The 26,931-nt window shown below is 37.3% G+C and overlaps 2 protein-coding genes across 9 annotated transcripts in view; both read right to left on the reverse strand.

Moving 5' to 3' along the window:
* Positions 1–1,558: 1,558 nt before the first annotated feature.
* Positions 1,559–13,005, reverse strand: tnnt2e (troponin T2e, cardiac). 4 transcript variants are annotated; one of them, XM_067428424.1, is made up of 17 exons: positions 12,918–13,005; positions 11,183–11,237; positions 10,972–10,978; positions 8,680–8,700; positions 8,557–8,577; positions 8,132–8,149; positions 7,998–8,021; positions 7,393–7,419; positions 7,247–7,268; positions 7,087–7,144; positions 6,318–6,434; positions 6,120–6,197; positions 5,892–6,005; positions 5,625–5,737; positions 5,457–5,547; positions 3,791–3,828; positions 1,559–1,743 (listed from the first exon to the last, which is right to left on the reverse strand). In XM_067428424.1, exons 2-17 carry the CDS (start codon positions 11,222–11,224, stop codon positions 1,698–1,700), a joined length of 837 nt encoding a protein of 278 aa, XP_067284525.1. In that variant the 5' UTR covers positions 11,225–11,237; positions 12,918–13,005; the 3' UTR covers positions 1,559–1,697. The 4 variants fall into 4 exon arrangements, with proteins under 4 accessions (XP_067284525.1, XP_067284524.1, XP_067284522.1 ...); XM_067428423.1 differs by lacking the exons at positions 3,791–3,828; positions 10,972–10,978; positions 11,183–11,237; positions 12,918–13,005 and adding an exon at positions 4,065–4,105 and having other exon boundaries at positions 8,680–9,046; XM_067428421.1 differs by lacking the exons at positions 3,791–3,828; positions 8,557–8,577; positions 8,680–8,700; ... (1 more) ...; positions 11,183–11,237; positions 12,918–13,005 and adding exons at positions 4,065–4,105; positions 9,191–9,341.
* A 171-nt stretch (positions 13,006–13,176) lies between these two features.
* Positions 13,177–26,931, reverse strand: part of cald1a (caldesmon 1a) — a 56,098-nt gene continuing 42,343 nt past the window's right edge. For 4 of the 5 annotated variants that reach the window (XM_067428420.1, XM_067428419.1, XM_067428416.1 and 1 more), the window contains 10 exons: positions 26,788–26,885; positions 24,797–25,067; positions 23,410–23,550; positions 21,811–21,854; positions 21,072–21,147; positions 20,821–20,958; positions 20,592–20,687; positions 18,844–18,912; positions 16,485–16,521; positions 13,177–14,665 (listed from right to left, as the gene is read on the reverse strand). In XM_067428420.1, coding sequence (XP_067284521.1) covers positions 14,652–14,665; positions 16,485–16,521; positions 18,844–18,912; positions 20,592–20,687; positions 20,821–20,958; positions 21,072–21,147; positions 21,811–21,854; positions 23,410–23,550; positions 24,797–25,067; positions 26,788–26,885 — 984 coding nt within the window. In that variant the 3' untranslated portion in view covers positions 13,177–14,651. Of the gene's footprint in view, positions 14,666–16,484; positions 16,522–18,527; positions 18,572–18,843; positions 18,913–20,591; positions 20,688–20,820; positions 20,959–21,071; positions 21,148–21,810; positions 21,855–23,409; positions 23,551–24,796; positions 25,068–26,787; positions 26,886–26,931 lie in introns of all 5 variants that reach the window. The other variant, XR_010899707.1, reaches the window with a different exon arrangement.

The raw sequence follows: 26,931 nt of genomic DNA on the forward strand, positions 1-26,931 counted from the left end.
AGTGCAATGTCATATAGTTACATTATTGCAAAATACGTAATGTTTTGAGGACCAATTTTTTTGTCAAAGTGTGGGCAGGCAATAGTCAATGTAACCCATATTGTTGATGTTTCGTCCGTACCATCAGCGGCGTAGCAGCAAATTTTGGGCCCTGGGTACAAACCATCTTGCTGGGCCCCTGTACCAAATACCATAGTGATACCAATGGGTGGGGTATTGCATTTTTATCATAAAACACTTACAATGTAAACAAAATAAGCCATTTGTACATAAATGCTATACAAATATTAATGCATGTATATGTATGTATAGAAAACTGACTTTTAAGGGCCTTCCCCCTGCCTCAGGCCCTGGGTATTCGGTACCCTTTACCCCCCCAGTCCGACACCCCCTCACCTATGTGGACAAAAGGTGTATCTTCATTCATTATGAAAACCTGTCTAATCCTGCTCCTTGTAAGACAGTCTATGGGTGAGACACTTTCCTGAGTTCACCCGAAACGCTGAACGCCCTCCTGTGGGGAACAGCGTGAACAACACTTTGTTTTCTACAGCAAAAACTCGGTCCACAGGCAAACCTTGCATTAAATTATCTTGAAACCCCAAAATCTGATTATAAGTTCTAATATATTCTAACTAAGTTCTCTGACACACCAGAGCTGCCAGGTTGGTGTTGACCTTTGACATACCATACCAATATCAGGTGACCTGCAAAAATAGAATCCTCTTTGTGCTTTGCTTAATATTAAATGTGCACTACTATGTAACATTTTTTCAGTAAAATATTCAAAAACCACTAGGCCACTGTTATATATTTTGTTCAATTAACAATATCCCAAATGTTTCCAATTATATTAACCAATGAACCAGGACATCTGAAGGAGTCACGTGTCAATTGCATCATATCTGCATTACCCTTGATTTCCTGTTTATATTTTGCAGAAACTCTTACTCTCGCCGCTGAGCGAACGCACAGAGTAACGTCATAACATCATTTTAAACACACTTGAATATATCGAATATGTTACACAGAGCTGCGTTACCTCACTCGGAAATGGTGCAGGCTACTGTGTGACATTATAAATGTCCTGCTGCTCGCGAGGTGTACGTTGTGTTCATCTTATTAACAATCCCTCCAGCGGCCTTGCTCAGCTCCCACAACACTTGGTCCTGCTCTGCTTACAGTAACGTTAATGATCACACGAACATGATTTCTGCCCGAGTCCAATCCTGATTCTTTTCCACCGGGAGTGAGGTGAAGACCACATGTCCCAAGATTCTGCACCCAAACTTGGCATCATCAAACTACACCTTTATCTCGCTGCACTGCTTGAAAATCCCATCAATTTATTTGGTGGGGTTTAGTAATTAAAACATGTCAAATAAACATTTCTTTACAAATGGAAAATAAAACTTAAGAAACAGTCATCAGGATGCCTTGTGAACAATTTGACTCTTTTAATATCGCAGGGATAATATTACACTTAATGCAATTTATTGATAAATGCTCAATACTTCTGTGTCCAAGACAAAAACAAAATAACAGGCAGAAATACAACATGACACCAGTAAAATATGTCGCTTTACTGTCTCTACCAGTGCAGTCAAACAGAACTGTGGCTTTATAATGACTAGCACTGCATATGTGAAGGTGGCAAAGTCTTCTGGATCTCTGGGTTGTTTTGATTCGCTGCACGTTTACCTCAGCCTGCCGCCAACCTTGCCCTTGCCACGACCTTTGGCACTGCAAAGAGAAACAATTATCAAACCATTTTATTTGGCTGCATATCAGATAATTGTTGATGTTTTCATCAATCCACTGATCTACTAAATCACTGCGCTATGAGAACATAACGTTATGCTACTCAGTGTGCTGTGGGAATAATTTAAATGAGTTTGTGCATTTTATTTCTAATCATAATGTCAAAGCATTTCAGTTTTGTCTTGGAAATGAGGACATTTCTCTATTACAAACCTGATCTCATATCATAGGCTATTTATCTGAGCATATCCTAATTAATATTCATATGCTAAGGCTTAACTGTGTTGACAAACCCAATCCAAAAAGTCAACATGAAATATTCACAAAACTAAAAATTAAAGGCGAGTCTTTATTTATTTTGGTTTGGAATTTGTTCCCATGCTATTTCAGAAGCTAAAGCTTAGTCACCATGAAAAGGAAGTTGCATTGTCTTTATTTCCTTATTGTGATGTATATCAGAGCAAAATGGCTGCTCAAACAAAAACAAAATGTAGGGTACTTGATTTGTCTACTGAGAATTGATTGGATGGTTGTGGTTTGCTAATGTGCATGGATGACTCATTAATACTGCCATATTCAATGCCAACACAATAACCAGCATCCAAAAAGGATTCATGTCCCCACAACCTCATGCTTTCCAATACAACATAATGTATTAGCTTAAGCAAAATTCAGCACTTTTGAATGAAAATCGTATTTCAGTGACATTGCAATTGTTAGACTGAGATTGATTTTGACAACAAAGAATTGATAAAAAACTGAGACAATATTTAGAATAGAAATGTGACTGCTTTAGGACCGGTTCACACAGAACAACACTTTAGCTGTTAAATGCACAAGGTGTAGAGGCGTGCTTTTTAAAAGGTGGATTTTTTTAACTCGAGGGCCACGGTTTTAGAATGCCTTGTAATGCGAGAGACACACCGGTTAAACATGTCCATCTAGCAAATGTTTACACTGACGAAAACAATGGAAAAGTAGCACAGTGGAATAGAAAAAAGGTGTGTGTGAATTGCACCTTACAGGTTATAGCTGAAAAAATAAATAGACAGTTAAGAAAATAGCAGTTCGCAAAATTAGAAGAGACACGTTTCATATACATGCAAGGAAAAAGTGCCACTCAGTTGCATGCAGTCCATGTTGTAATCTAGTTTTGTCCTAATGTGTTTCTTACCCTCTTGTTCAGCCTACAGATTCCATCTCCAGAGGCAAAATGATCATTTTTAACTTACCATTCCATTTGGAGTTGCTCTCATTTATGCCCAATCAATATATTTAATGTCTTCCCTAAAGTCAATATTTACAATAATTCATATTTATCTATGAATATATTTATAGACAAATTCATGTATACTGGATGTGTTGGCAAGGACGAGGACAGTAAAGTATGAATGGAAGGAGCCACTTAAACTGGTCATGTTAGGATTGGTGGAACGATCCTAAACACTTCCCCATTTGACACTAAGATTAAGCTGAACCACATGCTCCGAGCTCGCTCCTGTCAAGATTGTATGGTTTCATCAGGCCTGAGATCTGAAAGAAGTGGGATCTGTGGGGCAGACCAAACCCAAAATTGCTTTGTATTGGTCAGCTTAAAGGGATAGTTTACCCATTTTTTTTTAATTCTGTCATCATCACTCTTACACCAGGACTTCCTTTCTTTAGATAAAAAAGATTTTTTTTTTTAGAAAATAAGCCACCTCTGTGAGTCCAGATAATGCCAGTGAATGGGCGCCACTTGGGCGGAAAAATTACAGGGGTAGTGATGGTAATTCTTACAGGTATGTAAGAAAAATACTCATAGTGTAAACCAAAAAGAGTTGTGTATTTTTCATTTGCACGCCTATTGTTTGGCTTCAGAAAACATTTTGTTATCTTAAGGAAGAAAATCATGGCATGAGGGTGAGTAAATAATTAAAACTTTGGGGTAAACTATCCCGTTAACAGCAACACATCGTCTGTTTCCTTCCTCTGAGCCAGACCTTATTGAAACCAGGGGAAAGTGACCAGTGTGGCTCAGAGTACTTACCTCTGGTGATCTTTGACTCTAGCCAGTAGCTGAGTGATCTGTAAGGAACACATACGGAAGCCTTGCTAAGCACAAAAGACAACATCAAAAGAACCAGCTGATAGGGAAAACCTGTGGATTCGCAGACATCCGCTGCCTGATTGTAGCCACAGGCACATCAGCTGCCTTCACCGGCCGACCGAGAACCCAGACCCGACACAAATGTGACCGACAACAGTTACTGACAGCAGGCTACACAACAGTGAGGTGGCCGCCCTCACAGCCAGTTACTTACAACTTCTGTTGTTCATTGATTCGGGTCTGGAGAACATTGATCTGGAAGCAAGTCACAGTTTTAGACAGGTAGGCCATGGAGGCCTGTTTATCACAGCGGCAAAGTGGAAGCTACTTTACTGGCTAAGTCTTTTAGGCCCTGTTTACATCTGTTATTAAGATGTGTTTTGGTCAGATCACAAGCAGACGAGACATTCACATTCCATCTGTTGCTTTAATCCGCCCACTTTGTCCACTTTTAACCACTTCTGTCCCGATTTCTTCAAGGGGAGGGTCTATGCGTGGGTAAATGTATGGGCTTTTTCAGATCTTTCAATAATGAATGGAATAAGCTTGCACAATTTACACGAGAACGTGCACAGACATGATGAAAAAACATACGCACAGCGCTATAATGTTCTGCTTTGATAGCAGAAGGACCGCAGCAAATGCTGTGAGCGTGTTAGAAATCAGGAAAGCTGAGAGAACATGTGCTTGGTATGTTTTTCGTCTTCAAACCAAATGTTTTAACAAGTATAAATCCTGTCCTAGCGCACGGCCCATTATGTTTAAGCATTAGGCCAGCAGCCGGTCTATTGTGGCTTATTCGAATGTATGCGACCACATGAGCGTCTATACTATGAAAGCAATCCAACTACTTCTGGAAGTGGTCAAAAGTGGACAAGCTCAAAACATTTTAGACCTTGTGTACACCTGTATTTATTATTGTCACTTGTGATTGAATTGACAAGAACACTTATTCATACCAGGCATTAAAGTCAACATGAAATATTCAACCATTTTACTTGGAGAATATTTAACAAATTTAACAAGAAAAAAAATGTAAGCTGGGACATGATTTCAGTTATTGGGAATTTGTTGTATTTTCAAGCGATTTCTATATACTGAAAATACATTTGTAGAAACAATTTAAACTCATAAATAGTTTGTAAAATTCACAATTAGTTACAAAGAGATTGCCAATAACATGTTAAATTAAACAAGACATTCTGTATTATTCTTGTCAAATGAACTACAGTAATGTTTGCTTTATTTAACTTTGAAACTTTTTAGAGGGTATGACAGGGGTTTGATATAATTTTTGGAGGAATAACAAATTGTTAACAATAATGATAATAAAGTTTAAAAAGTTGTTTTCAGGTTGACTTTAAGTGATTTATGTCGAGTCAAAATACATTTTTTATAACAAAAAACTTTTTCTGTAGACTTTTGCTTAAAATACTTCAAAAATAACAGCTGATACCAACATAAATAAAGAAACGATTAAGGCAATATGGCAAAAGGAAATTATCATCATGTTATTATACATATTTGTCATTGACCCATATTGACTTTGTCATTTTGTAAACATTCATGCTTTTTCATGTTGTTGTGTGATAAAGTCAACACTTACGTCATATTTCTGCCTCTTCAGTTTCTCGCTGAGGTCGAACTTCTCTGCCTCCAGCTGCATCATCCACTGCCAGAGCTCACTGGCCTTCTCTCTGCGAGAACCAATCAGAAGCTTCGTCAGTGGCCGACGATGGGAACTGTGATGAGATCATGTTCAGTGGAGACTTACTTCAGTTTATCTTCAGACAGATGATCGATGGTGAGTGCCTTCCTCCTATCCGCCAGGATCTTCTTCTTCTTCTCTCGCTCCGTCTGTTTCTTCGCCCCTTTGCGGCCCTCACCCTTGAGACATAAATGATGAGAAAGAGAAGCAGATTCTTCCTGTGACGTCTTATTTTGCAAATTGCACATTACCTTTTACTATATCTAGGTTACCCTTTCAATGCAATTCATAGATCAAAATCTAATTTATTCCTAGAAATATCTTAATTCAAACCTTCTGTTGGATTCCTCCGTACTGGTGTGTCATGTTGGTGAGAGCTTTCTTCTTCTTGGCATCTTCATCTTGTTTCTTCCTCTGTTCCTCTAGCTCTCTTCTCTCCTTTTCTTCCTGTTGAGAGATTCGATGGAAAGAGTTTCACTTATTTCCTCCATTTCCATTCTTGCAATAACCATCAATGAGTTAAACGGATGTTTCCTATTTGCTGAAGGGAGTGTTACTCACTGCCAGACGGGCTTGTCTCTCCTTCTCCTTATCTGCACGGACTCTTTGCTGCTCTGCCCTCTCTGTGCGACGCTTCTCCTGCACACAGCACCAGACAGACACAACACCATCAATCACAAGTAAAGACTGAATGTTATTGTAATACAATTGGGAAACCCTTCTGGATTAGACAGTTCTTACAGATTATGCAGGACCTACGATTCTGTTGACAAGAGCGATCAGCTCCTCTTCATCCTTCTTCCTCTGGATAAAATGAGCCTCAATCAGTGACTGAAGCTCAGATAAATCCTTCTCCTGACGCTTCCTGTGGATGTCCTGTGGATGTTACACACACACACACACATCATGGGAACATGAATGTTCTCTGAAAGAATTAGTAATGTTAGACAAACTAAAACATTTTAGAAAAAAGTTCCATGAACAATGTTTACATGTTTAATGGCCAGATAACTTTGAATGAACTGTCTATTAATGTTAGCTAAAGAATGTTCCCTGTTAGCTGCACATAAACGTTGAGTATTAAAAGGGACCACAACACACTTTGTTCAATTTGCGCCCTCCAAATGAAAAATTGTTTTCAAACTTTCATTTACCATTTTTTTTAACTCAGTTCTGAGTCCTGTATCTTACAATGGGCTCAAATCCTTCATTTCCAGCATGATGAATGGAATGAATATACATCTAGAATTTTAATATTAACTAGGCCTAGTTGATCTGACTACCAGAACTTAACACTAGATTGAAAATGAAAAATTTCTGATATAATAATTGTAGAATTATACACATTTGCATAATACAAATCCCATGACAAAGGACATGGCATGGACAATGTAGCATAAGAAAATGTGAATCATGAGCAGGTTTACAAAATTCAATCTAGAAAGCAAGATGATACAATATTCCGTTCCAAACACTTTGAAGCGAATACAGGAAGTGATGTAATTAAAATTTAAACCATGTTACTCACATCAAAGTCCACCTTATCTCCTTCAGGAATCTTTGGAGCAGTGATGTTGGGCATGAATCTGTAAAATAAGATTTACTCATGATGACTGACGCTGTGCATTCTTCACGTATGACTTGAAGAATGTCAGAAGAATGCAGATGAATGTCAATATAGAACATACTTTGGCTTTGGTTTTGTCTCATCTGGGGATAAAATATATATAAAAAAACATAATCACTGACTAATAATATGTCACACAAATATTTCACATCTCGACATAAGAGGGAATCAGCCAAACTGAATGTGTGTGATTATAGGAGCAGTTACCTGCGGCCTCCTCCTCTACAGGGGCTTCTGTTAGATGAAGACACAATTTCACATTAAGACTAATTGCATAGACAATTTTTTTAAGCTGTTATAGGAAAAATTGCCAGAACAAAATAAATGTTTTGATTTTGAAACAAATACCCGGCTGAATGTGACGACCCAATGTTCTGACAGTCAAACATTACACATGCGATTTAAATTAGCTGAAATATTGCATCATGACATACGAACCTTACAAATAAACACAGTTTTGTCCTCCAGCCTTCACAATGGGACGTCATGCCATTGTAATCATGGTAAACATTTGACAAGAAAATGAGCTGTCCATCATGAAGACATGCGTTTGGCTCTTCTCATAGTTAATCAGTAATATTTACATGTAATAAACTGAACTGATGGCACTGGCCACCCAGTGCTGCTCACATCATTAAGGTTGAACAGATCATGTTACACACTAAACACGGGTTCAATACTTTGCCTTCCATATATTACAAAATTAGCAGCAAAGTGCCAAACAAATTTGAATGAATGTTTTAGAAAATCTTGCTGAATGTTTTGTTAATAATCTATATTCTATGAATGCATGTAAAGCTGAAGAGCTTTACCTTCTGGTTCAGGTTCTGGCTCCTCTGTTCAGATATGAGATAAGTTATAAGTGGTTAAAGAATGAAGATTTACAGACACTTGTACACTATAAGGTATAAATAACCTCAATATTCTTAATAACTGAAATAATTACCTTCAACTTCCGGAGGCTCTAATATAAGAAGAGCAAATCAGTTAGTTTATAAAGACTAGTTTGATAAATTATCAACATACCAAGATCTGTCATTCAGGAACAGATATTCTTACTGACAAAACATGATTTTTATTTTTTTTGGGGATAAAAATCAAATTCAGTTCATGACAAGAGATTTTCTTTGCAACTGAATTGTTCATATTAATCTTTTGTTGCCTGAATCCTGGTCTTGGTTTAAATGGTGAGTACGAAAATGAAGGCATTTTCTGTCATGCACATTATGCACATTATGATGATTATCAACATCATAATATATGTGTTGATCCAGTGGTTTAAAGATAGCTGACTATTGTAACTTGGATGTTATTTAAAAATCATAAAACATTTAAATAATTGTTTTAACAATCAGATAAGGGAATGATTACCTTCCACCTCAGGGGCTGGTTCTAATATGAAAATATAATGTGAAATATTAAAGATTACCTTGCACTGGTTATGGTAAATGTACAGAAAGTCATCACAAAATAAAGGTCAGATCGATGTACTACCTTCCTCTGTTGGAGGCGCCACTATAGAAAAGAAACGATTATTATGGATAGGCTACCATAATAAGTGTAATGCTATGTTTATTTGTATGAAGATATGCAAGGTTTTGTTTTCCATTGACAAGGTGATTTACAACTGAAGTGCAATATTATATCACTAAATGAAAAAAAAAAAAATTAACAATTAAATAATGGGTGCATAAATTAATGATTGTATATGTTTTAAAAGTTTACCTTCCACTTCAAGAGGAGTGATAGAACAAATGAATGCAAGATGGAAGAAATAATAAATGCATAATGAGGATGAGTAAATTAATGAACTGCAATAAACTGAAATATCTGCATGCGTCATGAAATACTCTAGTCTGCAGCATAAAACTGACAGTTCTAATACTTTTAAGCCACATATGTTGTATTAATGTTATCTAAATCCAAAATATTTTGAAGTTCATTTTAAAATGTATACTCATGCAGGAAAAGCAACACAACACAGCACCCAGTGAACAAGATTTACCTTCCTCTTCGGTTTCCTCCACTACAGTGTGAACATAATAATGATTAGTAGCAAATACATTCAGAAGCGAGGAATATTTGATCAGTCTTTGCATAATCAAGATGCTAAATCAAGTTAACAGATCATCTATAACCTTTGTCAGAACATTGAGATCCACCCAACAGCTTGTAAATGAAACTGAGAAATAGTTCATGTTCCACCAATGCAGTATCTGATGAAATTTGCATGTGAGCATGGACCAAATTATGCATTAAATGAATTTAACATAATTTTTACATGATCATTATAATGAAGCCATAAATCAACTCAGCCTCATTGGAAAAACGTGCTTCTACTACTAATCCATTATTAATGAACGCATAGCACCACTCAGAATATTTCATTTTTGAAATGACGCAATACGTACAACAACCAACATAATGGAACATTGTCAACGTCATGTTAATCTGTTTCAGATAATGCACTTTTTCATGTTTAGAGCCCTATTTATTTTAGTGCACTTAGGTCCTCAAAAGGGTTGTTTCTCTTAATGAGTCTTGGGTGTATTTTGGGCGTAATTTGTAATAAACCAATCAAAGTCTCATCTCCCATTCCCTTTAAAATCCAGTTGTACTTGCACCATGGTGGATTCGCTATTTACATGGCGGAATTTGCAATCGGAAAGACTGAATATTTCTCCAGAGAAGAATCCTTTTACTTTTAATATTTAAAAATGTTTGTTTGCTACGTAACAATCAACGTGTACATGCATTGTAGACATGCATATTACTAATGTGCACTTTAAATAAATAAAAAACATACTGGGCCATTGACTTTAGACCAGATTTCAGTTGGTCAATGGTGCAGTCAGTTTAAATTTTCTCAACAAATTTTTTCTTCTTCTCGTTTTTAGATCTGAACTGGGTGAACAGATAAGTGCATTTGCTATTTGCTATAAAGTGGTGCAGGATATGAAAATTATAACTGTGTCTGGCTGAAATTAGCAAAAAAACACATTCGCCGGGTGTATGATAGGACGCCTTAAAGGGATAGTTAACCCCATTTTTAATTCTGTCATCATTTACTCACCCTGAAGTTGTTACAAACCTGTATGAGCTTCTTTGTTCTGCTGAACACAAAAAATATATATTTTGAAGAATGTTTGTAACCAAGCAGATAAAGCAACCATTGATTGCCATAGTAGGGAAACAATACCATGGTAGTTAATGGTTGCCCCATATGCTTTGTTACAAACATCCTTCCAAATATCTTCTCGTGTTCAGCAGAACAAAGAAACTCATACAGGTTTGTAACAACTTGAGGGTGAGTAAATTATGTCATAATATTAGTTTTTGGGTGAAGTATCCCTTTAAAGTGTCATACAAAAGCAATGTAATATCATTTTGCAGAAATGTCACCAGAGGTAGGCTACGTTTTTCCAATGAGATATAATAGGCCTATTTGCTGACAACAAGCATTAGCCTACTTTTTTCATTCACAGGTCATTATTGAGAGCACACAAGTGACGAATGGGGGGGATTGATATCTGAGACAATAGGAAATGGGCATGGGTAGGACACACTTAACTGGACATAACAATGTCACCCTGCACATAGGCCTATTGATGTTAGTGGCAGCCTTGAGTAACCCAATTCCACAGGACATGTAGCCAAGGACAAAAGTGATTCTTGTGCATTGTCTAATGTAGAACATGCACACAAGCTGACAGCATAAAAAACTTCCTCCGAAACCAGCCTCCATTTTCATGAAGGCATAATTAGTAATAGTGCATGAATAGGTACTCTCAAACTGGCTTACCTTCCCTATTACATACACAGGGTGAAAGAGAAAAAGAAAGAAAAAAGAATGAACAGTTGACTTCAATTTGATACATTAAATTAAAATACACCAAAAAGATGTCCTTTTTAGCTTTTTTTACACATATTTTAGTAAATAGTATATTTAGTTTATACTTTGAGGTCAGTGTTCTGAATATGAAAAGGTTAAAAATACATACTGCACTTCCTCCTCCACCATATCCTCTGAGTCAGCCATGACTAGTTGATTCCTGATAAAGTAAATAAGTTTAAGTCATGCATGTCAAATCAGTTCAAATAAATTCCACTTTTTTTTTTTTTTTTAAAGCAGAACATTCTTGACATGGCCTACAAATCATCCTGACCCTGATCCCAGAGACAAACATAATGTTCAACATTGTTGGGCCATATTTTATATTCACTTTCGTGTTTAACAAGCATTGAAATGTGTGTGTCCACCAGGAAATAAATCATCACACAATAAACATGTGATGAATGAGTGAGGCTATTTTTGGCCAGTAATAAACTATGCGGTTTCGGAACAGGTGCTCCACACTTTTACAGACAATGAACTTGGCTGGTCTCATCAAGGCCTGCCGCTCATTCTCTGTGTAAATCAAGAGTGCATGTGTCCTTGTCATCTATTTTTGAAGCACATTGTTTGTGCAGGACATTGTTCCACAACACCTACTGACGTTAAAGACCCTTTTAGTTTTTTAATGCACCACATTTTGATTATATACACTGGCCCCAAAGGGTATCTATGAAATATCAAAGTTTAAAGGTTCTGTTAAAGTGCATTCTAAAGGTTCTTTATTGGCATTGATGGTTCCATGAAGAACATTCAACATCCATAGAAATCTTTTCATTCAACAAAAGTTCCTTTATGAAGTCAGAAGAAGGTTCATTATATTATTAAAATGTTCTTTGGACAATTTCACTAAAAGGTTCACTAAAAGGTTATTCACTAAAATGCTCTTCTTTGGCTCTTTATTGCTGCAAAAAAACAAAAAACAACCTTTTGGAACCTTTGTTTGTTGATTTTCTTGAAAGTAACACAGCACAAGCACATTTGTCAAGCAGAAAATATCACAAAATGAAGTTTGTTGAGGTTAACCCTCCCCAGATATGTTCAAAATTGAGACATAAATTGGAACATGTTGATAGTTAATGGGATGACAAATTACACATGCGTGAACTTGAGGACCAACGGATTGAAAACTATTGCAAACAAGACTAAACAAATTACATTTATTTCTGCTTTAGCAACCTTTAACACCACTTGGTTTCATTTTTGCTTGTATTGCAATGAAATCCATGCATAGTGTGTCTAAAGTGTCTAGATATTGATGCAGCTCCTTAAGGGGTTTTGAGGTCTGTAGGTTATCCAATTGTCTTTAGACTTAGATCTTGTCTGAGGGTACTCCAACTAATGGCTCTTTCCAGAGATTATCTTGGATCAAGGTTTATTTTACAATGCGTCCTTGTGATAATGAGAGCGTGACAGAAGCAGCCAGAGGCCTGAGTGCAGCGTCTCTGACCAAATCCACCAAGTCTTTGCAGCAGATTAACTGTCTCACTTTGGAGTTACGTAAATTTTACTTTAATAAGCGAGGACCAGTTGTACTCCACCTGAATGGCTGGAATATCACAGGATGACGGTGGCAGGAATGTTGCCATTGATAGTCAGTATTAAGCAGCATTAAGGGAAAAACCCAAAGCATGCAAACCACCAGTCCCTCTGGCGAACAAGACAAGCATTGCATTGGTGACTGAGGAATGAAGAGGGTGATCCTCAGGCCTGAGTTCACACATTATGGACAACTTTGCAGAATTAATATAATCCGGTAGGCATGCAATTGTTTGAGTAGATTTTAGTTATCAATGAACCATGTCATTTAGATCCAATAAGAAAATCTGATATCTCCTACCTGAGTTCTCACCAAGAAGAGAAAGAGAAAGAGAGAGAGAGAGATGGGGTCTTTTCTCGAGGGCCCGGGCAGCAGACAGTTTCAAACTAACTCAAAGCTCACCTAATACAGACCTGACAGATCATGTGAGCACACTGCTTGGCTCTGATTGGCTGCCGGAACTGAGCCTATTGTTAGAGGGAGTGGAGCATGACAGTTAAGAGATGTATGGCTTTAGCGTAGCAGTCTGGTGGAGTATTGAGAAGCACACTATCACAGGTGTTTTTCATTGGTCTCTTTATTGTGGTCACTGAGACAATGATACAATGTTGCTCTGTATGGAACTATTGGCTACAAATGGTCATATTTGTAACAAGGTAATTGCATTTAAAGGTGGTGAGACTTGCATAGTGTTACTCTGAAACAATACATAGCTGTTTACAAAGATGAAACAAATAGTAAAAAACTTGATTGTCAAAAAATACAAGCAGAATACAGGAACTTTGAACCTTTAGACATGAGCATTAAGCTACAGCGGCAGAACTGGATATTCTTTGACAAAAGACGTCAGAAATGTAGCATGTTTAAATGATGACGCTACTAATGTTCTGCCAACTAGCGCTGACAACATCCGTGTTGCATTTTAGTATGAATCGACTGCAACACACTCAAAAAGACACTCAAAAATGAAACATTTATAAACATGTATTGACTTTTGACTACATCCTTGTCCTTGCTGAAATCAGGATGTGTTTTTGGATTAACCAAGGCTTGCATTATATGCAAGAATTGTGAAATGTACTGACCAAATATGTAATTTAAGCCAAAAAAGTGCATGTTCCATTTCTTTCAAGTTCTTTTTTTTGTTTTTAACCAATACCGATTATTCCACATATTATTTGACTCATAGTGATTAACACTAACAGGAAGATGGTCACAAACAACTTCAGACCAGTGTTTCCAAGAGTACAAAAAAGCCAAAGATACTGTAATAATGATAACGGTTGGACTATAATGGACTTCTGCTGAATTAAAAATTGCTTTGATATAAAATAATATTGAAAGAAAAAGCAAAGACCATTTTGTATCAAGCAGTAAAATATATAGTTAATTACAAAAACTTACACTATGTGCTAACATATATTATTAAGACATTTAAAAAAAAAAAAGTGTCATTACGACAAAGTACAAAATACAGCTACTCTACTGGTGCTCTGGAACTGGCGAACATGTATGAAATGCAAGGTGAAGCTTTGCTTTAGTTATAAATTAACAGGTGAGAAGGGTAACTAACATGTTTAAAATTATTTATGATTTGACAAAAGACAATTCGGAATGCTACTCCTCGTCCTCCTATCCAAGGAATCTTGTAATATTTTGAGCTGGCTGCTTTTACATAATTGTTAAATAATCTTAACAAATGAAAGTCGGATTGCTCATTTTCACAGCCTACTTTTCAGTTTAACAGAAGGTACATGCAACTGCTTTTATGTTATGATGGTGCAAGATTGTGGCCTGTGAATACAGTGATAAAATATATATATATATATATCAAATTTTGTATTAATTATTATTTTTTTTTTTTACTTTTTACTTTTCTCTCTTTTATACTGTGTCTACAAACATATCAGATCTTCCTGGCAGTATAAAATGCTTGTGTTTTTTGTTTTTTTTGTTTTTTTGGTATTAAAAAAAGTTTGAAAAAGGAATGTTGTGCATTCTCTTGGTCCCTGCCTCTCTAGCATCTTTGAAAGGTTAATGGCCCGTTCCTGTAAAGAGAAAAAAGACATACAATTACAAGAAAATTAATTTGATGACACACACTTTCATCCAATTTTTTACTATTTAGTATTTTAGAAGTTATTTTTATTTTTTATAAATTAAGACTTTTATTCAGCAAGGATGCATTCAATTTATCAAAAGAGACAAAAAATATTTATAATATTTCTATTTTAAATAAATGCTGTTCTTTTGAACTTTTCATTCATCACTGAAAAAAAGCACTGTGCATTAAAAAAAAATAAGTATAATGGTTTACACAAAAAATGTAAGCATATTTCAACAACAATAATAATAAGAAATGTTTTTTAAGCAGCAAATCAGTGCAGAAGGACATGTGACACTGGGTTAATAATAATGAAAAACAATTCAAAATATATTAAATAGAAAATGTTTTTTTAATTTAAATCGTAATACCTTCCACACAATATTTCAGCTTTTGATCAAATAAACACAACCTTGTTGTAATTCACATAGAACCCTTGAAATAATTGGATTTCTAGCATGTAAAATTTGACTCAAAATTAAATTTATAAAATAATTATTGTCCAAAAACATGTTTAAACATGATTGTTGCCTGTTCTTTATGGGATCTAGGTCACATTTTTGCCCTTTAAAAGACAATAGAGGAGTTAAAAGAATACATGCTTGTAATGTTTTTCATTCAGCCGAGAATAAGGTAAATTCTAAATCTTTGTATGGTTGGCTGTGTATATTTGTAACATGCACCCTTTCTCTTGTGCTCCAGAGCTAAATATAGTTCAAAAAATCTCTAAAATGAAATACGTCCATGTGTTTGACCATTTTTAAGTGGTTGGTTGGAAGGACGTAAGTTTTCAAGACATCTCCATACGGCATGTGAGTGTGCTAATCTGCCGCCCCATGCAGTAATTTGACAAACATGCAGCTTTAGCCCTGCTGGCACTGACAGATGCCTAGAATCCACAGCGTGATATTGAGACGAGTAGGCCATTGTGGGGGAGGACGGTTCAGGGCAGGCTAACGCAAAGACCCGTTGCCCATTACCCAAAAAATGGCTGGCATGCCCGAAGGCCACCGTGTCCTCTTATAGAGGAACAAATGGCTGGCATTCAAAATAGAAAACAATGCCAAAGAGGCATTTTAAAACACTGCAGCCAGTGCCTGCAGCTATGACTTATCATTAGAAGGGCTTCGGGCAGAGGGATTGTGGGTGTTGTGCAATATGGAAAGACCTGCCCTTCACAGTAGGACTTCATTTTGACCCCATGTTTGCTTTGGTGTATAGGCAAAAGAAACAACTACATTGCAAACACACATGTGATAAAACTAACACTGTGCAAACAAGCACACTTTTAGAACTGTGCTATCTAAACCCTAAAAGCAAAATCTCTTTCAAGTAAATCCAACATTTTTTTTGCAATCTAGCCACAGCCGTGACAATAGTACATCTGACGATCGCTAGGTTTCACATTTCTGGGGTTTCGTCACGGTTATATCGCCATAGAGGGGAACACAACAAAATATAGTGTTATGAATGAAATACATGAAAATATGCAAAAATAGCTAGATTTATTGTGTTACTAACTGTGAAAACTTGTCATCACAAAAAAGGGCCAATTTCGGTGGCATAGCACTTGGTAGCCCTAGCCCCACACACTTTGTAGTCTTATTGGCCCAAAACTTTGCTCTTCATAGATGTGTGATATAATCACAGGCAATTGATGGGTCACATCATGCAGCAGTTACAAGTCGACAAATTGCATTTTGTTGGAAACTGGAAATGGGACGTGGTTTAACTCAAATACAATTTATCTTCTTGTCACTTACCATTGGTGACGGATTTGGTCTCTCCTCTGCTTGCGACCTGGGTGAGGTATAATTAAAAAAAAAAAACGATGGAAAAAGAGAAAGGGAGAAAGAGAAAGAAAAAGTCAGAATAAGATTAACATTAATAAAAGCTAATGTGCTAATCAGTGTGGCTGAGTCCTTCCCAGCCCATCCGTCTGGTATTCCACTTATGCCTTCACATTTCATTTTACATTTCCTTTTTAACAGGTTTTTATTTTTTTTGTGCCAACGTGCCCCAAAAAGTCATCAGTGAAAGCACTTGTGGCTGACAAGCTGCGTGTACAATGACATGAACATGCTTAGCATGGTTTCATACAGCACTCTTTTTCCAGATTCACATACAAGTGAAACCCTCATTCTTTCCACTCCTGACCAAACAGCACTGCTGGTTTTGGTAACATCAGTGCGGTTATGACCACAGATTTCCCTTCATTAGGCTTTTTACGTCACCATTTACCAGTCCTTTAAGCAGCCTGGGCCAAAACTGCAATCTGTGGCTAACCGCGGCCTTGGCCTGATCTTGACGCCTCGCGGAGAGTCCAGCAGTAGATTCTATTGTGCCCGTTCCAAAGATAGAGCCACCCGCTCTGAATGACTACCATTATTATCTGTTTGATCTGTCGATATAAAAATATGATGCCCAGCACTCGTGGGAATGCCTTTTTAGGTTCAGATGATGGGATAGAACTGGAATTGGTTTCTATTCGTGATGTGAATAAACCGCCATGTTTGGTCAACTGCATCCCAGTCATGCCAGCATTAAAATAGATCTTCTCACAATAGGCAGAGTCCTATGAAAAGGGGTGATGGGTGTTATGTGTGAGGAAAAAAAAAAAGAGCGAATGAAAGAGAGAGGGAAGGTGAAATTGATCCTTTACTAAGCTCCGCCCTAATTACCATCCACCACATTATCAGACAAGCTTTTTTTTTTAATGTTTGTATATTTGTAAATTAAATTTGAGATGTTTTTATGTTTTAAATTTGTACTTTTTAAATTTATTATAACACCAAGCCGATTACACTGTAAGAGTGGCACAAGCTGCCGAGTAGTTTTTTCTTATTCCAAGGTAAATCAATGTTAATACATTTGCATATTGATTAAAATGAGAATGCAAAAATTGCATCAGTTCACAGTACTATGGTATGTTGCAGAAACATTATCAACTGCCATTAAAAGAGGCTTTTGTCTTTTCATTTTACTGTCATAATCTCATTTCATCAGTACTGTCATCATTTCAGTCTTGTAATCACATTACTGCATAGCTTAATTTCTTTAAGTTTTGCCCTAGCAAAACCATGATTATAGGGTGGTGTGGATGTCTGCCAGGATGTTATGCTATGTGGTACTATTCTGGGAGGTTTCTAAGGAGTTTCTGATGAATCCTGGAGGTTTGCTAGGAAGTTGCTAGGGTGTTTTGTGTGGTTGCTTAAAATGGCAGAAAAATTAAATTTGCCATTTGACCCCCATACCCCCTCCCACACGCACGCACGCACGCACGCACGCACGCACGCACGCACGCACGCACGCACGCACGCACGCACGCACGCACGCACGCACGCACGCACGCACGCACACACGCACACACGCACACACGCACACACACACACACACACACACACACACACACACACACACACACACACACACACACACTTCATCAGCACATTTTACTGGGGGGAAAATGTTCACTGTTTATGAACATATCCAGTTCTTTCCTTTTAAAATCTATGTAATGCTTGCTTGAGTGAGTAATGGTAACCAATGTGGACGGAGCTTAACATAAGGTCAATAAGTGCAACAGTTGCTCCTGGTGACTTCAGTTCTTTAAAGCACTTGATTCTTGCAAACCAACCGCCTGCTCTCGTGGCAGTGAGCAAGAGTGTGAGAGAAGCTTCGTGAAAAAAAACAAAAAACACAAAAAAACACCAAGCCAGTTGCAGTTCCTAAGCCATCTTGTGATAAATGCATTAGGTGTGCCTAATCAAACACTATACATTCCTATGTGATAAAGTAACATTTACCTCCTCAAGGTGGTCAGATCTGTTGACAATTAGCAAGGGGATGGCTTTAAACACAAAACACACAGGCAATGTTATGGCAATGTTATTCTCCAGGATTATACTGCAGATATCATGCTAGAGTGGTGTTATGACTGTTACTGTCTCCAGAGTCCTAATGGCATGCCTAAGGGTTATAAAATACCCACAGCCTGCTGTTTGGACACATAAGTGCTTTATTAATTCATTCTCCAGGGGCATATGAAAAATGTTATGTGTATATAACAAAGAGAGAGCGAGAGTCGGGCTAATTGGGGAAAAAAAAACTGTATTTGGTTACCTTGGTAGCAGAGGACCCTTTGTTTTCCCATAGACTGCGTTTGCTGGTCACGTCACCTGGTTTCAGGTCCTGCAGGAGGAGAAAGGGGTGGTGTAATATCACTCGCGAGATGGCCCTGAACTACTCAACTCATGTAAACACATGTACATGCACGTCAATCTGACATAAATGATATAAGGGATGCCAGTGTCCACAAGGCAAGAGAGCATATTTGGAGGGAAGGGACATACCTGATATTCAGCAGTAAGAGAGAGAGCAGAAGAGAGAGCAGAAAAAAGAAGCCCAGGGGAAGAAGCAAAAGGAAATCTACAGTAACAGTGAAAGAGGAAGAGAAAATGACAGGAAAAAAAACTGTGAAGGCCAAGGTGAGGTGCACCATATTGATGACAGAAAATAAAGCTGGTTGATATAACATACATTTTATATATATATATATATATATATATATACACACACACACATTTAAAATATACTAATTATGAAACTTTTGAAGTGTTTGGAGCCTGTGAAATACCGGTATGAAGATGTTTTGTAAAGTTTATTCATTTTACTAATAAATGAACAATTGAAAATTGTAAAACATTTTTGTGCAACAACAAAGTAGCATTTAAAAATGCTGTAGTCAATTTTGTCTATTGTATGTCATTATTAAAACATTAGTAGTAGTAAAAAGACTAGAATAAGGATATTGTGATCAATCAAACAATCAATCAATCAACTTTATTTATATAGCGCTTTTACAATGACGATTGTTTCAAAGCAGCTTCACAGTGTCAAACAGGACAATATTGCAATGAAATTTTTGTTTATTTTGTTTATTTTAATTTATCATATAGCGACAATGTTGGCAGATCAGTATTATAGTTTATAGAATTAAATAGGACGTAATTAATTAATTTTATTTGTATATTTAGTTGAATAACTTGGATCATAATTGGTCAGAATGCACTCATAGGTTTTGTACTTGAGCAACAGGTCAAAGGTCAGTCCCATTACGTTAACACTATGGACGATCACAGATGAGGTGTACACTCCCACTGTAACCTTATCCTGATTTCTAAAACGTGAAACTGTAAGGAAACCACTCCCCAGATGAGGACAAGTACCCAGAAATTAGCACAGTATGTAATTTTGTCTGTAAACAGATGAAATTTAAAATGCAGAACAGTTGTGATTACAATTGTAACTACTTATAATTACTGAGTTTAGATGTTCTTGACAATTATTTGCTTAATTTAACAAAGACTTGTCATATTCTGTAATTATACTGACATAAAGGGAACCAAGTACTTTGACTTATAGCATATCGACATTCAAATTTTGAACTACTACACAGATTCCTTTTTTAGGTTAACAGAGATTTGTACACTTAAATATATTTATAGCATCCTTTCATATTACATCCATATTTGAACATTGAAGCCAGAGTTTTAAAATAATCAGCCAATCAGCGATGGAACGACTGCACAAAGGAAATAAGAGAAAGCCTGAATACAACCACCGCTTTTATACCTTCTATGTAATTACAGAAACAGTCAAATGTACATACAAATGACTGAAATTAACATAACCTCCCATGAATCTCTTTCCAATGTTTTAGAAAGACACCAGGTTTAGTTCAGTGCTATGTATTATTTCCCTTTGTGTAGAAACATTACCACTAGGTGGTGCCAGACAACAAGACTCCTCGCACTCTGATCTAATGCACGCAGAGCTCAAGCGTGTAATAGGCAGGGTCAAAGGCTTACCGCCGGTCTTCCTCCTGACATTTTGCCCGTCTCTGGAGTTTTATTCAACCAATCGTTAATGCGGCCAGCCACGCCCACCTTTATCCCAGCTGCATCCTGTATGGGGCGGAAGAAAACACTCCCTTTAAGGTTAAAGTTCAGTATGTGACGTTGGACAGGAAATGAGTCCAAGAGTAATAGTGGGGTCCCTTCCCCCACCCATAAGTCTATGTAAATGAACATCACAAACCTTATTGGTTGACGCTGGGCTTCCACCAGAGCCGAAGACATTCCCCTTTTCCCACATGCTCTTGATATTGCGAATACCGTCCGTCACCATAGGAAGATCTATGGCAGCTGATCTGGGAGATCTGACATCCTTGTTGCTCTGAACAGAGAGAGCAAGGCAGAAAGGAAAGGGAGAGATTAAACTTTGCTATCTTATGTTAACCTGTGTTTAATTTAGATGCATCTTTTGAGAGATGATGCTGTAGGACTCACCTGCACTGCTGTGGTGTACTGCTCTAATCTGTTATCAATCTTAGACACCACAGGAGCATGAGATGCCTTCACAGAACTGACACACACACACACACACACACACACACACACACACACACACACACACACACACACACACACACACACACACACACACACACACACACACACACACACACACACACACACACACACACACACACACACACACACACACACGTCAGCTCATGCTGGTATTTATAAGCATCATTTTCACAATCAAAGATTATCATGACAACTGTTCATGTGTGACAAATAATTGGATGGACGGACGGATGGACAAATAGATAGAATGGACAGACAGAAGGAAGGAAGAAAGGAAGGAAGAAAGGAAGGACGGATAGATAGATGAACATAGACATACAGCTAGCTAGACAGCTAAATGATCGATAGATAGATGGATAGATGGCTAGAATGGGTAGCCCTTTCTAGATAGATGGACGCACGGATGAGGAACGAGTCAACATTATTGTCTGTTGTAATTACCAACGTGCCACAAATGCTGTAGAGAAAGCTTAACTTGTTTTGGAACCAGGACATTCTTTTAACCTAACCAAAAGTACTCCTAATAGTTCAGATTATTCATTTATGTAATTAATCTTATTTTTTGGACCCGTTTGGACACATTTGTGCTTAGGAGATAAGTTGAATAACATGTTTTCATGAAAGGTCAGCAAGGGATAAAAGTAGAAGTGATCACCTCTTTTGGGCTGATCTGTTGAGAAATTCTGCCCTCTCACCGATCTGGAAAGAGAAATCAAACAATGGATAGATTTAATAAAGGTCACTGCTTTGGTCATGAGGAACACACACATAAAACACACACACACACACACACACACACACACACACACACACACACACACACACACACACACACACACACACACACACACACACACACACACAGATGCAAACTGTCTGTCGGACTTGGCTATTCTGAGAGGCAAGAGACTAGCCTGTTCTTTTTGGTATGAAACTGTCACAGGGCCAGGAAAAGCAGGGCCCTTTTCAGCTCGCTCTCTCTCTCTCTGTGGGAACCGTGGCCTGTGTTTATGATATATGACAACAGGGCTAAGAGGGGGGAAAGTGTTCCTGTGAAGCAACAACAAAAACCACACAGACAACACACATACAAACCCCAAAAGTAAGGCTATCTTGAAAAAAATCCATTTCCCCCTTAACTGAATGTGGGAGTTCCTAAAATACTCCTCGGCAGGAAATTCCCCATTCTCAGGCGTGTTTGAAACGGCTCCGTTAGAATGTGGTTACAGTAATCCTATTAGTCTAATGGTCTTCCTGCATCCCCCTAGAGTTCACGTCTTGAAGAGAGCAGCTCAGCTTTATCTCACAAAAACACTAATGCGCCATTTTGTATTTTTGGAAAAAAGATGGATTCCAAAGGGAAGAGAGGAAAAGATCTGACTTCAAAACCACTGACAGCAGGAAACCCGTATCCAAAGCATGTGAGAACCAGAAATAGAATGTGGAAATTAGATGTACAGCATCAAATACAATATTTATATTAAAAATCGATACTGAAATTATGAAAGTCTGATATGAATTCAAGTACTGTTACAATCGATAACCTGTATTATGGCTGATATCACATCAATTCAATATCAAACTAATGCAGCTACCCACACAACAACTTAAAAAACACACAAATACATCACACAGCATGCAATACATACAGTGTACATGATGACAAAGCAGATCTCTGAACGTATCATCTGCATATGATGAATAGGAGGGATAAATAAGTCTTTCAGTACGATTTACAGTTTGCACAGTTTACACCAAAATTCTATTCTATTCTATTCTATTCTATTCTATTCTATTCTATTCTATTCTATTCTATTCTATTCTATTCTATTCTATTCTATTCTATTCTATTCTATTCTATTCTAAAAAATGTCAAATATACTGTCATAATTATATAAAGTAGTATAAGGTCTCTTAAACAGGGTGTTTAAATGTGAAATGTCCTTTTCTGATGACAGTGGTGGTTCATATATTAATAAAAACCCATTTTTTTGTACAAATAATAACTAGTAGCTATGGTACTTTGGAGGAAGATGGTCATAAATGGGTTATTCCCTTTACACTAGTACAGACATGCTTCAGTGAACACCAGCTGCATTAACGCACAATCATCAAGCTGTTCTCCTCCTCATTATGTTTACAAGATATGGCAGATAATTGCTTTTTCAAGGGGACAGCGTGTTCCTATGAGTCAGCTGATGCTGTCGGCTGATTGACAGCTGTGGACAGAGAGAGAGAGAGGGTGGCGGCTGACCTTCAGGGAGGATCCTCTGGGACTGACACACTTAAAGGGCTTCCTGGTCTCTCCTTCCACAGAATCCTCCACTTTCTGCCTTTTCTCAGCCGCTTCCGCTCTTCTCTTCTCTATCTCCTCCTTCATCCTCCTCTTCTCCTCCTGAAGAATAAAATACACATTCATCACCTCACTGGCATGCTTCATACCAAAACACCACCAGCAGTCTGATTAGGGATCCTCATGTCCCAGAAGATGTCCTTCTTGCAATAAACGAGAATGATAATGAGACACAACAAAATCAAGACTACGTCTATCGTGTCTCTCTGTGGAAGCGTAACGTGAACTGGCAGCCGGCCGCATTCCACAGCAGCTGAGAAATCATAAAGAAGCCTTTTTATTTACACCACGTTTTTTGGCATGGCCCGCGAGCATCAGCACGGGGCCCTCTAATCTCTAATTAGTCCTTTTTCATTTACTGCCTCTGTTCATTAGGAACAAGGAACATATTTGCATTACAATGCTAGGAGCGGGCCTCCACGAGGAGGGACGGCTGTGTTTCTTGCCCGCTACTGAGAGAGCCAGAGACTGAAACTCATCATGTGCACTCATGTGGAACTCACACTGGGTGTGATCACGCTAATGTTAATGTAAATTATGTTCAGTAATGAGAGAGAGAGTATACAAAAGTTTTTTCACACCACATTCTAATATCAAATGGCCTAATATCAAATTACAGTTAAAGCTAAGCTAACAACATGATGCTTTAAGCATTAAAATACATACAGCACACTTTTATTAGACTGACCCATTTTAATCGATATTTGTTTTATTACAGTAATGAGAGAAATGTATAGTATATACACTATTGTTAATTTGTTTTTTTTTCTGTATTCTTTGATGAATATAAAGTTTAAATGAACACCTTTTTTTTATATGTCCTTACTGTAACTTTTAATTAGTTTAATGTATCCTTGTTAAGTACAAGTATTAACTTTATTTATTCCCTCAACTGTACTGTATAAATCTTTTTTAATTTTTTAAAGGACATCCATAAAACATTCAAGTATGGTCATATGATATAATGATTTATGCCATGTATTTAACTTACAAACTTAAGTTGATGACTTACATTTTTAGGTAAAACTGAGCTTAATCTTGTATATATACTATAGCTATAACAAGTAAAAAAAGTTGAAATGAGTTATAATAATATAATAACATAAGTTGCCATGACTTACCGATCATATCATTTTTACAATGCTGTTTACAAGAGTCACCTAATTTTGATGCCAGGACCCTCATCAAGATTTTCCGCTTGCAAAAAAGCGAACTGAAGCAAATTCCACAGCGCCATTGAAACTGTTACCTGACCAGGAAATGAATCATTGATGTTAAAGGAACACACCTCCTCTCTGGATTTCCTCTCGGCCTCCTCCTGCTTCCTCTGCCGCTCCTCCTCTTCCAGCACCTTCCTCCTCTCCTCCCTCTTCCTCTTCAGCTCCTCCAGCTCCACCTCGGCCTCCTGCTGTTTCTGCCTCATCCTCTCGAACTCCTCGCTCTCCATCTCATCTCTTCTCCTCTTCAGTTCCTCCAGCTTTCTCTCGGCCTCCAAGCGAGCATCCTCGCCGTCTGCCTCGTCTATTTCCGGCGCCTCAGGAGAGCGCAAGCTGCCTCGGCTGTCGCACAGACAAACAAACACTTACTCGCACAGGTTAAAAGGTCTGTCAACACCTTTACACGTCCACGTTCTTAACCCGTCCTATTTACACACAGACTTAATGAATCAGCACCCCTGTCTAAGGTAACACAGTCTCCAGTTACAGCTGAGAACAGCCCTCAGGACACAGAAGATCAGGTGACTAGCATCAAATACCTCATCACGCAAAGCCTGAAAGGTCTTCAGGGTGTAAATATAGCTGGACGCAGAAATAACTCATAACTCAACAAGGTAAAAAACAACCAGACAAGTGGAATGTGATTATTTGATCTGTATGATCATTTCAACGTTCTGTATTTGCACACAAGGGGTGTTTTTATGTGCTTTTAACAATTTCCTGCTGTGTAAAAGTTACAACATTAGTTAAATGTTTAGATGTGACCACACATATGTATATGATGAAAAAGTCTACAGAAGGTTCCATTTAAAATGCATTGATTGCTAGTTACTGGTGCAAGGAAATAGCTTATATTTGTCACAAATAAATGTATAGATATATAGAGTTTTGCATGAATTTATGGACACATTTATGTTCTGGTCAAACCCCAGGATATTTATTTAGAAAAAAAAACTTGTATATAAAAAGGCAGGATATAAAGAAAACCTGGAATACAGTTTCTATTAGATTGAAAATTATGTAAATATTTATTGTTAATATTTATATATATATTTTTTAAACATGAATTTATTATTATTTACACTGGTTTGATTGTAATGTGATAATTATAATCTGTGTGTTTAAATTGCTACAACGAAAATAATCACTGGTAAACAACATAATACAACACACGCATATGCACACGCACGCACGCACACAGACACACACACACACACACACACACACACAGGAAGTACTAAATAAAAAAAAAAGAACACTTCCAAGACATTGTCATGCTGAGATTTATGCTGTGTCCCAATTTGCCTTTTTACTGTATATTATGCCATAAAAGTGTACTGTTTTTAAGGAAAAGTGCATAATTTTGAGCAGAACAAAGACATGTAGCAGAATAAATACATGCTACTTCATCTTTAACAGTTTAAACTTCTCTGTCAATTATCTTGTCACTGTTAAAATCCTCCACATTTTATTACATTTAACTCTCCTCATGTGTTCGCATAATGATGAATTTAAAAGTTAAACATACATACATCAAACATACATGACCAAACATATCTTTATCAAAGTTCACAATGCTGAGGCAGATTTAAAATATAATGTGGATAACATTGATTGAACAGATATCTTTTCATCAGGTTAGATACTGATTAGTATTAACTCTAACCTATTTATCTAAACCTGTCTACTTAACCATCAGTCTCACACATCAGCCAATTTTGTAGTTTTAAAAAAAAACATGTTTTATTCATGTTAGTAGTTTTAATCGAATCCTTGTCCAGTGCACAATAAGTTGTGGTCAACGTTAGCCATTGGATTGTGTAGAGATTCTAACCGGAAACCATCCGGGTATTTTTGGAAAACTCATTTCAACATACTACTATTTGGGACACTAATTCTAATTTGGAATACTATTTAGGACATATAGTATGCAAATTGGGACATAGCATTACAGATCTACAGGCTGCCAAACATGGAATTCTGGGAACTCTAAATTGTTTGGAAAAAGAAAGCCTGGACCATCCTAACACAATCATTAATTGTTTATATAATGAGCACTGACCTGAAAGTCCTCTCGGCTTTCTTGTGTTTGGGAGGGCTGTCCTCACACACTCCTCCATTTGGCTGTTTATTCTTCCTCATCACATCTTCATCTTCCATCTGTACACACACAAGAAAAAGTGAGTGATGTGTGGATGAGATATGC

The sequence above is a fragment of the Pseudorasbora parva genome, chromosome 20 (assembly GCF_024679245.1).
Source record: "Pseudorasbora parva isolate DD20220531a chromosome 20, ASM2467924v1, whole genome shotgun sequence".
Taxonomy (NCBI): domain Eukaryota; kingdom Metazoa; phylum Chordata; class Actinopteri; order Cypriniformes; family Gobionidae; genus Pseudorasbora; species Pseudorasbora parva.